This window comes from Aotus nancymaae, unplaced genomic scaffold (genome assembly GCF_030222135.1).
Source record: "Aotus nancymaae isolate 86718 unplaced genomic scaffold, 86718_ANA_hifiasm-v0.15.2.pri h1tg000072l, whole genome shotgun sequence".
In the NCBI taxonomy this organism is placed as follows: Eukaryota; Metazoa; Chordata; class Mammalia; order Primates; family Aotidae; genus Aotus; species Aotus nancymaae.
Window position 1 is genome coordinate 3081980 of NW_026988487.1, and position 15774 is coordinate 3097753.

The following is a 15774-nucleotide window of genomic DNA, read 5'->3' on the forward strand; positions in this document are numbered from 1 at the left end:
AGGGAACAGAGACTCTGTGGACGACAGTGTAATGTCCAGGGTCTGGGAGTGATAACAAGCATCTCTTCCTTAAACTTCCCTCTCTAGTGGTGAGGGGGGAAGAGAAATAGCAGTGCCTGCTATCACAGGATGGCGCCTGGCTTGGGAGAGCAGAGCTTCTGGCCTGATCACACCTCTGAAGCCATCCTAGGGCCAACAGATAATTCTCCTTCTTGGCCTAGAAAAGCCACGGATCCAGATTTTGTTTTCCTGCATCTTCTTGCTATACAGAACACTACTAGGAAGTTGGTACAAATCTACCTGGAGTGAAAAGACAGCTAGCATTCATCTTGGTCTCCTTGGCCTCTCACCATATCCACTTCTAAGCCTAAAGCCAGGCAGTCTGGTTTTTTAACAAAATCGTAACAAAATCCTACATATTAGCTGTTTCCATGGATCGACCTGGTAACTGCCCAAGCTCACCCTCTAGCTGTAAGTGTGTTGGGAAAAGAACCTACAGGCCTAGCAATGACATCTATGGAAATGCCATGTCTTTGCCACCAGCTGGGCTTCAAGCCCAATGACCAGGATGAATAGGAGACCAGTGATTTAAACAAAGAGAGAACACTAACACTTCGGGGGTTTTGCCTTTTAAGTAGCTGGAGAGAGGTATTATAGAGGGGAACAGTATGTGGGGACCAGAAGTGGGAAACACCATTCTGAGTGAGCCTAGGGGAGGTGTGGCTTACTCTCCCCATTCTGCTGCCTTCCCAGCAACTCAATCCAACAAGTATTTATTGAGCATGACACTCCCCATCTGCCCTGGCCCTCCCTCTGCAAAAACACTCAAATCTGTTCAAGCTGCAGGGTGAGTTCCATTGCACTTGAACTTGAAACATGAGGTGCCTACTCTTAAAAAGGCAGGCACATGATTTCCAGTATAGGGCAGAAGGGATTCAAGAGGTTTGAGAAAAATAAGGAATACAGCTGAGTAGACAAGGTGAAACAATGTCACCTTTGAAAGGGAAAGGAAAGACTAAAAATTTAATTTAACCTTAGGGAGAATAATACATTGACAACTTTTCTTTTAAAGCCTACTCAAAACATTCTGGTAGTTTTCTCTGTTAACCTTACCAAACACTACTTCTTCATTCTTTGCCTCCTCCAGCTTGAATTTATATTTTATTCACTTATGATATGTTAGCAATCTGCTTTAAGAGTTGCACATTAATCCTTCCTTTGACCCTTGAAGAGGTAATACCTTGGTGCTCTCCTGCATGTCTTCATTTAGGATCAGATGATAAGGGAGTAAAGTGGTAGGGCTAGGGGTGAACTAGGCTGCCCCCTAACAAACATGGCTCCCCTGGAAAAGTCATCCTTCATTTACAGGATAGGGAGCTCACAGTCAGAGAGGAAGGCATCCCGTGGATGGCTTGAGCCCAGGAGGCTATGGTGAGCTATGATGGCATTACTGGATTCCAACCTGGGTGACAGAGCAAGACCTTATCTCTCAAAAAAAAAAACAAAAAAAAAAACAAAGGCCAGGTGCGGTGGCTCCCGCCTGTAATCCCAGCACTTCAGGAGGCCAAGGCAGGGGTATCACTTGAGGTCAGTAGTTCAAGACCAGCCTGGCCAACATGGTGAAACCCCATCTCTATTAAAAATACAAAATTAGCCGGGTATGGTAGTGCATGCCTATAATCCCAGCTACTTGGGAGGCTGAGAGGCTGAGACAGGAGAATCGCTTAAACCTGGGAGGCAGAGGTTGCAGTGAGCCAAGATCGCACCATTGCACTCCAGCCTGGGCAACAAGAGTAAAACTTCGTCTCAAAAAAAAAAGACAGAGGAGGCACCCCAAACCTACAGCTTTGTTCTGCCAAATACCATCCATCCTCTGAGAAGCCACATTCAGGCAGTCTCTGAGAGAAAACTCCTCAAACCTTGATCACAGGCCAGCTGTTTCAGAGCAACTAAAACCCTTCAAGTCTTCCCAGGCCTCCCCCAATCTCCACCCCTTTTATTGGGGAGCTGGGAGCTCAGACTGCTAATGTGCAGGCAGGGCTGAGCTAAAGGCACTCCATCTGCCCCCCTACTCTCCCGGCAACTCTCAGGGGCTCCTGAGCAAACCCACAAACCTGTATGCCTGAGCAGGACAGGGTAAATGTCTGTACACAGCCTGGACTTCAGTTCCAGGTCCCCCAGGGCCTGGACTTGAAGTTTCCTATTATGAAATACTTTGATAGCATTCTTTTAAGTTCATTAAAGCCACCCTTGATTAGCTGCAGTGCTCCCACACAGTAAGAGTTGATCAAGGCATATGTGGGCCTGAGGAGAAGCATTTAAATGACTGCAAGGCTAGGCATTCAGCTTTGTAGTGACCCTGAGGGGAAGGCACAGTGCCAGGCAGAGTTTTCCAAACCAGGAGGTTTGGTGGGGACCAAGAGCTGAGCCCAAACACTAGCAGCCAGCTGTTACAAGAACCTCCCACCATCCAGCTGTTGCCAAGAACAACGGCCCCTTCATGAGCTCCACACAACTGGAGAAAACTGGGGCATAGATAACTTAGAAATTCAAATATCATCCACAACCCTTCCCTTTCTGAGATCAGGATGTGTTTTTGACCTAATAATGTGAGTAGATTTGGCTAATGTTTGGTTAATTCATACCCTGCAAACCAAATAATGGAGGCCTCTGTGAAGACTGAACCTAGACAAAGCAGGGAAGCTGACCAGATTTCCCACCCATCCTTTCTTTGCTTCCACTCTTCCCTGTTCCGAATTCTGTGACAAAGAAGGGTAACATGCATCTCAAAGGATGGCAGAACTTACTAACCCAACAAGAGACTGTCCACTCTCACTAACTCTCTGGTGAGCATCTACCTTTGCTCTGAACTGGGAATGACACACAGGTTTTCCTTTCCACTACTTTATTTTATTCATTCTTTTGAGACAGAGTCTCACTCTGCCACACAGGCTGGAGTGCAGTGGCGCAATCTTGGCTCACTGCAGCCTCCCTCCGCCTCCCGGGTTCAAGTGATTCTCGTGTCTCAGCCTCCCGAGTAGCTGGGATTACAGGCACACACCACCACGCCTGGCTAATTTTTTGTATTTTTAGTAGAGACAAGGTTTCACCATGTTGCTTAGGCTGGTCTCGAACTCCTGAGCTCAGGCAATATGCCCGCCTTGGCCTCCCAAAGTACTAGGATTACAAGCATGAGCCACCGTGCCCAGCCCCTTTCTACCACTTTAAAAGGGCTCCAGGGCTGGGTGTGGTGGCTAATGCCTGTAATCCCAGCACTTTGGGAGGCAGATGCCAGTGGATCACCTCAGGTTGGGAGTTTGTGACCAGCCTGGCCAACATGGTGAAACCTCGTCTTTAATAAAAATACAAAGAACTTAGCTAGGCGTGGTGGTGGGCACCTGTAATCCCAGCTACTTGGGAACTTGAGGCGGGAGAAGCACTTGAACCTGGGAGGCGGAGGCTGCAGTGAGCTGAGATGATGCCAATGCACTACAGCCTGGGAGACAGAGTGAGACTCCGTCTCCAAAATAAATAAGTAAGTAAGTAAGTAAGTAAGTAAAACAAAAGGGCTCCAAACTGCCTATGGAGTAAGGGTAAGCCCAGGCAGGTCTAGTCAGAACACTTGAGCTAGAGTCAAACGTGATAGTGTCAGTAAGAACTGCATAACCAGACCTGCCCTCCAGAACATGCCACACCCTAAAGTCTGAATCCTTTAGCAGGAAGCCTCTATGTGAGTCTTCTAAGAATCTGGAGGAAGATGCTCTAACAGTTCTTCTACGATCAAGGAATAGTGTGGCCCTGATGCCCATCACACCATTCAAAATCATCTAAATTCAGCAGAAACAGGCATAGTGCTCTCTTGGCTATTAAAGCCCGCCAACCACTGTGGTAACACCTAAATTAGCACCATCACTATAAAAGTTTTGCATTACTGCCTCCAACTTTTTTTTTTTTAAGAGATGGGGTTTCTCCATGTTGGTCAAGCTGGTCTTGAACTCCCAACCTCAGGCGATCTGGCCACCTCAGCCTCCCAAAGTGCCGGGATTACAGGCATGAGCCACTTACTGCCTCCAACTTTCTAAAGATCTATCTATGTCTAGAATCTGAAAGAACAATATTCTCTTGCCATCACAGCCCACTGTTGTTCTCACCCCTCTGCCATTGACCTAACATGGTTTAAGATTTCTTAGCTCTATGTTATATAAGTGAGAACTTCTCATACTATATAATCCTTTGTTATTTAAAATATTGAAGAACCCATGAACCCACACTCCTTTGCGTACCAAAGAGATAAAGCAGTTAAGCAACTAGCCCCCAATTTCAAGGATGTCATCACTGGTGATAACATTTAAGAGTCAGATGCTTCAGCAGTGCATTTTGCTGACCATGTATGTGCCTGGTGCTGGCAAAGCTGTCAAAAGCAACAGTTAGCAGTGTTGGGCTAGGAAGTGTCTGGTGTTTTAATGATTCCCAAACAGAAGCTGCCTCAATCACAGGTTTTAGAAGGGCAATTGTAGCTCTTAAAGGGTTTTAACTGCACCCCCAGGCCTCATTATGGCAAGATGATGCCTTGGCATAGAAAGGCTGGAACTCTCTTCAGGCTGTTTCTGGTACCAGTGGCCAAATGGACGACAGTTTGCTGAGGGCTTTCTCTTAGGGTCTCTAATATGCAACCTTCTTTTTATGGTTCCAGATCTATCTAAACACCCCTCCCTCAAGGAATACGTTTTCAAAGCATTGCAAAGAAAGGAGTTTAACAATTTAATAATATAAGCACTGCAGCCTTCTATTCAGGAAACAGCCATCCTGGGGAAGCTAATCAACATTTGATATAAACTACCCTTTTTATGTCCCCATGGGGAAGCCAATATTTTAGAGCAACCATGACTATTGCCAGCTCTCCGTATCTGCTCAGAAAAATAAAAGGTAATGAGAAAAATTCAAAACATGAGGTAAGCCTAAAGTAATTTCCATCTGATTTTGAAATATGTTCACCACAGTTGCGGGTTGTCAGGTTGGGGGAAATGGGTTAAGAGAGGAGGGGGACAAATTTGCTTAACAGTTAAGCTTTTATATAAATTTGAATTAGCTTATGTCTACTGAACACATCACCTGACAATGGTGGGGGTGGGGAGGCTGGACTCACACATGATATTCCACAAAGATTGAGAACTGACTGGAGCAGATAACCCTTTTTCTTTTGCATTAAAATATGAGTGGGACTACAGGCTTGTTTGTTTTCTTTACCCCTTTAGAATTTTCTGAGGTTTAATTACACACATTTGAAACTGATCTTTATATAGGAAAAACAGGTACGCGGTTTGAGACAAGAGTAAGTAAACTTGGGGCTGGGAGCGGTGGCTCACACCTGTAATCCCAGCACTTTGGGAGGCCGAGGTGGGTGGATCACGAGGTCAAGAGATCGAGACCATCCTGGTCCCCATGGTGAAACCCCGTCTCTACTAAAAATACAAAAATTAGCTGGGCATGGTGGCATGTGCCTGTAATCCCAGCTACTCAGGAGGCTGAGGCAGGAGAATTGCCTGAACCCAGGAGGCAGAGGTTGTGGTGAGCCGAGATCGCGCCATTGCACTCCAGCCTGGGTAACAAGAGCGAAACTCCATTTAAAAAAAAAAAAAAGAGTAAGCAAACTTTTCTGTAAAGTGACATATAGTAAATATTGCATGCTTTGTGGGCCCTACAGTCTATCACAACAATTCAACTCCACCAGGGACACCACAAAAGCAGTCCTAGACAATATTCAAATGAAGGAGTGTGGCTGGTCCCAATAAAACTTTATTTACAAAAACAGGCCCAGGGCCAGATGTGGCCTATAGACCATAACTGCCAATCACTGGTTAAAGAACGTTCTGGTGGTCAAAGGAGGTTCCAAGGCAGCATTTACTTCCCTGGCACCCAGCTGGTCCCAGAGGGGCTTATCCACTGGAGAAATAATTTGCAAAGCTAGATTAAACATTATCTTCATTCTAGGCACATAAAGACAGACATACTAAACAGGATAGGTAAGACTGGAACCCGGAACAATTCACTTCTTAGTCCTATTTTGTCCTCTAACTGACATGAGACACAAAAGAGAATTTAAGAGAGAATTGCAGTAAGAAATTTATCCTAGGTTTCTATTACTAGTGGCTCTTAGCTTTTTTAGAGTTGACTTTCATTTTTCTCTCTACTCTCTTTAGCCTTCCTCACTCCTAGCCCAGGCTCATAAAAATGAAGCCATTCCTCATTTTATGAAGACATACCTTATGGATGAATGGTTGCAGAAGGCAAATCCTGCTCTTTACACCATAACCCTTTTTACAAGTTCTAATATATCTTGTCAAGAACACAGCAGGATGTGTGGTGGGGAGATAACTGCACAGCCCTGAGTGTTACATCACTTTGAGATGGGCAAGAGAAACAGTGACGACACTTAATTGTTCCTAAAGCGGAGTCCCAGCTCACATACCTTTTTAAACAGCTGGGTTTCAGAGCCCTGTTTAGAAAGTTCATTTTAAAAGATGAGAGAATAAAAATGCAAGAGCAGGCCCTGAAATTCTGAAACCTGCAGTACTGGTTTCAGATCAATCTAGGTTTGCTCTTTGAAGCCTGAAAAGGCAATGGGCTCTGGCCAACAGTGCTCTCACCTTGGTGAGGCAGAGGGAATAATAATATAAGCAGCAGCAAACACTTTTATAGCACTTCTCATGTGCCAGGCACTGTTTTAAGCACTTTCTACCTATTAACTCATTTGATTCTTATGATATAGATATTATTATCCACAGATGAGAAAACTAAGACACAGAAGGAACTTCCTCAAAGCCACACAGCTAGTTAATGGCAGAACTTGGATTTAAAACCCAGGCATTTCAGCTCCCAGTACCATTTTCTTAAAGGTTTATGACTACAAGGGATTTCCTTTTATCCCATATACTCTACTGTCCTAGAGAAAACCACCTCCACTGCTTTCCAAGGCCAAGGAATGGAAATAATGTGAACACATACATGGGCTGAAATTAACATATAATAGCCCTGATGTGCCTCCAAAACAGAGGCCAGGTACATTCCCCTAATGCCTGGCCACAAAGAAGGCCACACACTCTGGCTACTCTTTCCTCCTCCTATTTTTCCTCTCTACTGCCATACTGAAAATCTAGAGATAATCCCCCACTACCAACTAGGCAAATGCCTTATTAATGCTTCTGGGATATTAATAGGTGGATAAATGATTGATCAGCCCAATCTATAAGCAAGAGTCCACCCAACTTGCTCTAAATCACCTGACAAGTTATGCAGAGATCTAACTTCCTACATTTCTACCAGTATCCTAGGGCCTCCGGCCCTATAAAAGGAGCAGGCCATGTAATGAACCCAGACATCCAAACCTACATTCTTCCCCCTTCCACAGCATCCACCAGCAATTGTCCTTTTAATATTAGTTCTATAGTAGACACAAAATAACCGATCTTAAAATATGATTGCTAATCAATTTCCAGCTACTGTACAGGTAGGCTTTCTGTTGATTTCCACTAAAAGTGACTAAGGTTCTGGTGCTTGTTCTACCAACTTCACTGGGTTTCAAGGAAGCCCAAACAAAACCAACAGGTTTGTAGTCTTGTGCTTTGCTTTATAACTCATGATAGGCATGAGTTAGATTGGGCATTGCCTTACTCTACACCACCAGATTCTAAACATACTTTTACTACTTGGTCACCATCTTCCTACAAGATTTAACCAAGTTTCTGCACCCCAAGATGTGATGCTAACATATACAGTGAAAAATCCAGAAAGACTTGGGGGCTTTCTACCTCAGAGATCCTCTTAATCCCATTTCCTACCTAGCAAGGAGTAGCCCTATAGTAGCTACTATCTCTGTACTAGCCCTGCAGAGGCAGGAAGGAGATGTGCAGTAACTAGGCTTAGTAATCACCAGAAGCTCAAGAGACTCTGGTTTAGAGAATGTCATTAACCGTTAAGATGGCAGGGATCATGACTTTTGTACATTTGGTAGAGGCTCTGGCTTTGGAAGTGTGCAATGATCTTTTCACATCTGGTGTGAATCAAATGCAAGCCTCACTTTCAACTTATTGCCAACCTCCTCATGCAAGTAGGTTCCTTTTTCCGTTCCTAAGTAGTTGCATTTGTGGGATCTGTCACAGATTTGAGTGTGAAAGCAAGGTTAAGTTTGCTTCTCCCTCATTTCCCCACAGCCACCACATCAAGCTGTTATTAAGGACCCGTTTCAATGCTGTTCAGAAAATGGGGTACTTGCCACCGTGCACTTGACTATAGCCCTCACCCCACTGCCACGTTAACTGGCAATGCCCAGGACAAAACAGCCTTGGTAGGTGAGGAGGTGGAGGGGGTAGAAAAAAAGGCAGGGGGCAAAACCGCCCAGGTCTCCCCCCACTACACACACAGACACACACACACACACAGACACACACACACGCTCGCGCGCACACACATGATGGTTGAAATGAGACAGCCATATTAAGCAGGTCAACGATCTGGGAACATACAACTTCTGGGACCCAGGGTTATGAATGTAGGGAGCGTGGCATTTGCACCGCGGTAAAAGCCATTAAACTAACTTATTCCAACGGGCTGAGATGAAATCAGCTCCAGGATGTGGCATAAAGGGAAGCGCACGTGAAGTGGTAGAGAATGGAACTCCAGCGCAGTACAGAGGGATGCTGGGGCCAAACTCAAGCTGGAGAAGTAACACATGGCTGCATGGGGCTCTGCTCCATGCCCCTCCCCCTCCCCGTGCAGGCGTCCAGCGCCCACCGACTCCTGCTCCCAGCACCAACTCTCCGCACGGGGCGCCCCCATCACGCGTCACTCCTTCTCACACCTCGTTCCCACTCCCTACATCTTCCACTCACCCCACACGACACCTCTGCCCACTTTTCGGTTACGCCCCCAAAGCCAGCCTCCATCTGCCAGGTCCCTCCCCTCACCTCCGGGACCCGACTCCCCGCACACTCTGTCCCAGCGGTGCTCCCCACGTTTCAAGGCTCCTCCCTTCTCTCCCTCCGCCCTTGCAGACTCTGAACGCCCCCGTCTCTTCCCTCGCCCCAATCCACTTTCTCCTCACACTTCTCCCCGTACCCCTCCCCCCGTCACGCGCCCCACCTCCCCCAACGGCTCCTCCCCTGGCACCCGCTCCAGGCTCGGCTCACCTGCGCGGCCACCCCCGTCCCGACGCTGGTGCGGCTGCTGCAGCTGGAAGGGGATCGTGGCCCTGAGCGGCTGCAGCCCAGCCCGGGGGGAGCCGACCGGGGCTGGGGGAGAGCAGCCCCGCCGGAGGCCCCCGGCCCCTCCGCGCCCAGGCCCCCAGGCACCTCCGCCTCTGCCGCCCGCTGAGGCCCCCGCCATGGCCTGCCCAGCTGCCGGCCTCAGCCCCACAGCGAGCCCCACACAGCCCCCCAACCCCCGCTGCCGCTGCTTATGTGCTCTACGGGGCGGGGACCGGCCCCCTCATCCTAGAGCAGTCATTGGCCTGCGGAGACTTAGACCTTCCATCCCAGCCAATCCACACTTTAGCGTTCCCTTTCCCGAGGATGATTGGTCGATGTGCCTAGCGATCGACGGCAAGACCCCACCCTCACACCGCCCCCTTCAGCTTGCCAACTTCCCAGGGACTGCTGATTGGTCTGTATTGAAGTGGGCTGGTTCTCCGGCGCCACCAATGAGAAGAAGCAGAAAAGGGGAGCGTCACACCCAGTCCCAGGTAGTATGCAAATGTTATGTCACGTGACGTCAGGCTGCGCTGGGGAGTGGGGGCGGCGATGGGTGTAGGTTGGAATTAAACATTAGTGAAATAATTTTTGGGGACAGGAGTAGCGAGCAGTGTCAAACTTTAAACAGTTGAGTCCCTGAATCACAGAGAAAGCAATACCTTCAAAAAGTGTTAGAAACATTAGTTTTAAATCCTTATAGAATTTCAGTGCTACTTACAAGCTCCAAACTAAGATCCTACAAATTAATGCAAGGTTTGCATATCATTTGCATGTGATTTGCATTATATTTGTGCATTTAATAGCGACTTTGCCTCATGTGACACCCACATCTGTCTTTCTCCACGTTTCCAAGTCCCTACTTGGTGTTGATCCAACCTTAAAAAAAAATTGCTAGCCTGTAAATTAAATTGGGACTCTGAAAAGGAGCAGGGAATTTCCCTTCAGAGTTGACCACTCCAAGTGTAGCTCAGCAGAGTGGAAGGAACAAAGTGACTGAAAAACTTGCCTAAGTTTGCACCGTGACTCCATTAACAAATCCTGGTCTTCCCAGATCAATGCTCTCTGACCTATAAGTCAAAATGAGACTGGAAGGTCCCCAAAGAGACTGTATGCAGTTGTGAAAAGCACACGCTGTAATATATATAAAGGCATTTGGGAAAGAAAATAACATTTAAGATACTATTTAAAAAATTATTCTTCAAAAGAAAAAAAAATTACTCTTAGTATTTGTTAACCATTTTGTTCTAAATATGGAAAAAGCAAGCCAATCAACCCTGGATTGTCTGTGATTAGGGACCATCCAAATAATTGAATAATTCCCTTCAGATTTATATTTAGCTGTGAATTCTATTTTTGATCTTGCTACAGATTTTTCTATTTCTGTTTTTACCCAGTTTAATGTTAAAAAGAAGATATTCCCTGAAGCCATACTAACTAATCAGAGAAAAAGAGGTAATCTGGGAGCCTGCTGTGAGACAAGGAGAGGTCATTCTGGGATTAAATATTGAAAGTAGATAATACCCAAAGTGGAAATTCAAGAGTGGGTTGAACATTAAAATTAGCCTACATGCACTGAATGAATTGAGGCAATGGAACATCCTGAAGAAAGATTTTCTTTGCAAAGAGGGTACTCTTGCAGTCTTGAAGGATTTGCCTCAAGATCTGACATTTGAACTGTTTTTTTAATTGACTGAAGAAATGCTGTACTACTTTTCCATGAAGAGGACAACCTAATCAAAGACAGAGAAGAATAAACAAAAAAATGAACTGATAAAAACTGTCTTTATAAACTTAACTCAGTTGAAAAAAGATAGCTTAGGCTGGGCACGGTGGCTCACACCTGTAGTCCCAGCACTTTGGGAGGCCAAGGCGAGTGGATCACCCAAGGTCAGGAGTTCAAAACCAGCCTGGCCAACATGGTGAAACCCTGTCTCTACTGAAAAAAAAAACAAAAATTAGCCAGGCACAGTGGTGGGCGCCTGTAATACCTGCTAAGGAGAATCACTTAAACCCAGGAGGCGGAGGTTGCAGTTAGCCGAGATGGCGCCATTGCACTCTAGCCTGGGTGACAGAGTGAGACTCCATCTCAAAAAAAAAAAAAGAAAGAAAGAAAGAAAGAAAGAAAGAAAAGATATCTTGCATTTATATTGTTCCTCAATTTCAAGTAGTTCAAAGTCTTCATATACTTTTAAAAAAACCTCATGACAATCTGGAAAAGGAAAAACATGGATTCTTACCATGGTGCAAGTACTGAAACTGAGGTCCAAAGAAGTGAGTCCTTTTGATTCCTAGCTCAGATCCCTAACACATCACATTGGACTACCCTGCCTCACATCTTCATTAGTAAAACAGTGATGGTAGCAACGAATATACATTGAATTCCTTTCTCCATGCTAGGTACATGTTAAGCACCATGCGTACATTATCTTATTTAATGCTCAAGACCACACTTGTGAAATGGGTATTATTTCCTCTTCATTGAGACTTCAGAGAGAAATATAGTAACATGCCCAAGGTTACCCAGGTAACCTGACTCCAGAGCTGAGCTCCTAATCTCTGATGGTAAAACTTTCTTAAGAACACAGAAGATTCATCTGTGAACTTGATTAAGAAAAAAAGAAAAAAAAAGAGCCGGGCGCGGTGGCTCAAGTCTGTAATCCCAGCACTTTGGGAGGCTGAGGCGGGTGGATCACGAGGTCAAGAGATTGAGACCATCTTGGTCAACATGGTGAAACCTCCGTCTCTACTAATACAAAAAATTAGCTGGGCATGGTGGCGCGTGCCTGTAATCCCAGCTACTCGGGAGGCTGAGGCAGGAGAATTGCCTGAACCCAGGAGGCGGAGGTTGCGGTGAGCCGAGATCGTGCCATTGCACTCCAGCCTGGGTAACAAGAGCGGAGTAAACACAGAAGGATTACTGTTTATATCTTACATAAAGGGTCTCCAAAGATGCAAATCTGGTTAAGATGTTAAAATTAACATCTATCTAGTGTTTTATAGCTTTCATGTATATTATCTACATATATATATTTTTTTGAGATGGAGTCTCACCCTGTTGCCCAGGCTGGAGTGCAGTGGCATGATCTTGGCTCACCACAACCTCTGCCTCTGGGGTTCAAGTGATTCTCCTGCCTCAGCCTCCCGAGTAGCTGGGACTACAGGCATGTGCCACCATGCCCAGCTAATTTTTGTATTTTTTAAGTAGAGACAGGGTTTCACTATGTTGGCCAGGCTGATCTCAAACTCCTGACCTGTGATCCACCCGCCTCAGCCTCCCAAAGTGTTGGGATTACAGGCGTGAGCCACCGCGCCCGGCCACATTATCTCATTTCATTCTCACCACAGGCCTGTAAGGTAGAAAATGAAGATATTATTGTTCTCTTCCTTCAGGAGGTTAAGTCACAGAGGCTAGGTGACTTGCCCAGGATCATCCTAGTAAATGGCAGACCTGGGACTTACATCCTAGGTCTTTTAACTCCAGATTCAATGCTTTCCCAACCAACACTCAACTTGTAGACCATCGTTCCTGCCTGACAGTCAAAAGACAGATTAGTTGGTCTTTTGAAAGCTTTTCTTGCCTGACAACTTATACTACGTTAGGATCCCTCAACATGTAAATTCTCAGTCGTAGGAGATGATGAGTGTTTTTTATTGGCTGAGCCATTCAATGTGTGTTTAGAGGTAAAGTCCTGGGATGAAGGATCTTGAAACACTTTGGGTAAGTGGCTTCTTCTCTCAGTGCCAGAATCACCCCTGCTCCATCAACCTCACAGACTTGTTCTAAAAATAAAGTGACACATTATTGTACAGATGCTTTCTTCCCTCAAAAAGAGGAGTAATGTGCATGGTTCCATGGACACTGTATTTAAACTTTATTCCAAAGCCAAGGTACCAGAAATTAAGAACCTGGACAGTAGAAAAAGAGCCAGAGGAGGTGGTATGGCTGAAGAAATGGATCTTCTGAGTCCAGAAAGTCATGGTCTTTCCTGATAAGTTGCTGGCAAAAGACACTAAAATTGATCCTAGCTGCAGGAGTGAGAAGGGAGGCATGCATAGGAGAACTTGGTCCTCTCCTTACTAGGTATCATGCCAGACCAGCTGTCTCTTATTCCCTTCTCTATCACTGATAGCTTCTTCTGGCATGGGCATGAAGGGAGGATAAGGACCACATCTGAAGATCAACCCCTGTCTGCTTCCTCCAATGAAAGAAGCCTTGGCTTTGGGGAGGCTGTGTGCTGCTAAGGGGAGATGCCTCGCATTCATTACAAAGTATCTAACTTGCAACAAAACCTTTGCCACTGCCCTTACTGTCATCCTTATCAACATCATTGCCATTAACTAATTCGAACATCAGAAATTTATTAAAATGACCCCATTATGTGCCAGACACTGAGCTAGGTACTAAACTCTGAATGATAATAATGTTCAAGGCCGGGCGCGGTGGCTCACGCCTGTAATCCCAGCACTTTGGGAGGCCGAGGCGGGTGGATCACGAGGTCAAGTGATCGAGACCATCCTGGTCAACATGGTGAAACTCCGTCTCTACTAAAAATACAAAAAATTAGCTGGGCATGGTGGTGTGTGCCTGTAATCCCAGCTACTCAGGAGGCTGAGGCAGGAGAATTGCCTGAACCCAGGAGGCAGAGGTTGAGGTGAGCCAAGATTGCACCATTGCACTCCAGCCTGGGTAACAAGAGCGAAACTCTGTCTCAAAAAAAAAAAAAAAAAAGATAATAATGTTCAGAAACATGGTCCCTATGTTGAAGTTCATCAGCCAGCAGGCCTGGAAGCCTGTATACAGAAGTGGCCCTGGGCTAGATGCTATTTCAGTTGGGATACATGATCTGGTTGCTGCTTTCAGAGACTTTGGGTCAGAGGATGACACTAAAAAAACATCAAAAGTAGAGGTCTGGCCAGGTGCTCACGCCTGTAATCGCAACACTTTGGGAGGCTGAGGTGGGTGGATCACGAGGTCAGGAGTTCAAGACCAGCCTGGCTAAGATGGTGAAACCCTGTCTCTACTAAAAATACAAAAAAATTAGCCAGACGTGGTGGCGGGTGCCTGTAATCCCAGCTACTTGGGAGGCTGAGGCAGAGAATTGCTTGAACCTGGGCGGCAGAGATTGCAGCAAGCTGAGATCGCACCACTGCACTCCAGCCTGGGTGACAGAGCAAGACCCCATCCTCCTCCCAAAAAAAGTAGGGGATTAGATACTAAGCATATCAATAATTTTTTTTCATCTATAAGAGACTTATTTGCCTTATGGGTTTCCAACAGCAAATACTTAGGCCCTTGACTGTAGCATGCTCTTGGGATGTCCACAGCTAAATGCCACAAATAAATGAGGACTCAAGGAATTGGCATTATTTTTCCTATAGGTGTGAACCAGAGATATGGCCATTCTCCAAGCAGTCCCTATGAGGCTTCGAGTCTTAAAAGCTGCAGGAGTCTAAGAGACTACCAAGGGCAAAAGGCTATGGGGAATTTTGGCAGATCAGAGGATCAGCAGGGAAGCCTTACCCTGCTGGCTGCTGAATTGAGAGGAACTTTTCACTTCTGAAAGACCTTGCTGGCCCTACATCCAGGGCACCTTGGATTCCACCCTGTGCCTCCATTTATCTCACAGTAACCAACAAGAATGGGAGTTTCAAATCACTACTTTTACCCTCCAAAATATGACACCCAGTAGCAATTATTCAGCAGACTAGAGAAGTCTTGGTATTCCTTGGTACCCAGAAGACGGTCTCTGAACTCCCTAGTAAATTCTAAGTGCTTACGTCTTTGCTCCCTCTTCCAGGTTCCAAAATAATAAAACAGAAAATAAGATGACGCAGATACACAGTGTCTCTTTCCGACCTACCTCCTTTACTCAGCCTCTGACTGAAATGTCAGGACTGGTTCCTCAGGGAACAAGATCCTGAGGAAATGGGGTCAAACTAAAGGAGTAAAGCAGCCTGAGAGGGATTGGGAAGGAGGGCTGAGGGAATGAATGAGGTTATGGGAACAGAGTAGGGAGGGGGGTCCTAGCCCTCAGCATCTCTTCTCACTCTGGTGCCTCCCTCTCCCTGCATCCCTTCCCTCTTACTCTCAGGGTAGCCAGATGGCCTGGATTTTGACCTTCAGTACGCTCTCTGACACATTTTGTCCCTTGCTGTGACCCACTACATGCTGTCTTCTTAGTTCTCTCACTTGTTCCTTCTTCATTTAGACTGGCTGACATTCACCCCTCAGTCTCCTTTTGCTCTCAGTGGGAATCTACTTTCCTTGCTAAATGGCAGCCCTTTTAAAATGAAGACTCTCGGCCCAGTGTGGTGGCTCACGCCTCTAATCCCAGCACTTTGGGAGGCCAAGGCAGGCAGATCATCTGAGGTCAGGAGTTCGAGACCAGCCTGGCCAACATGGTGAAAACCTATCTCTACTAAAATACAAAAATTAGCTGTGCATGATTGCACGCACCTGTAGTCGCAGGTACTTGGGAAGCTCAGGCAGAAGAATCGCTTGAACCTGGAATGCAGAGGCTGCAGTGAG

The 15774-nt window shown here is 46.1% G+C and overlaps 1 protein-coding gene across 2 annotated transcripts in view; it reads right to left on the minus strand.

Moving 5' to 3' along the window:
- Positions 1-15774, minus strand: part of FAM117A (family with sequence similarity 117 member A) — a 58229-nt gene extending 42455 nt beyond the window's left edge. Inside the window, exon 1 of one of the 2 annotated variants that reach the window (XM_064367514.1) lies at positions 15703-15774. Coding sequence is in view for 1 of the 2 variants with exons in the window: in XM_012463490.3 (XP_012318913.2) it covers positions 9186-9381 (196 nt within the window). In the remaining variant the exon portion in view is untranslated. Of the gene's footprint in view, positions 1-9185; positions 9426-15702 lie in introns of those variants that run through there. The other variant, XM_012463490.3, reaches the window with a different exon arrangement.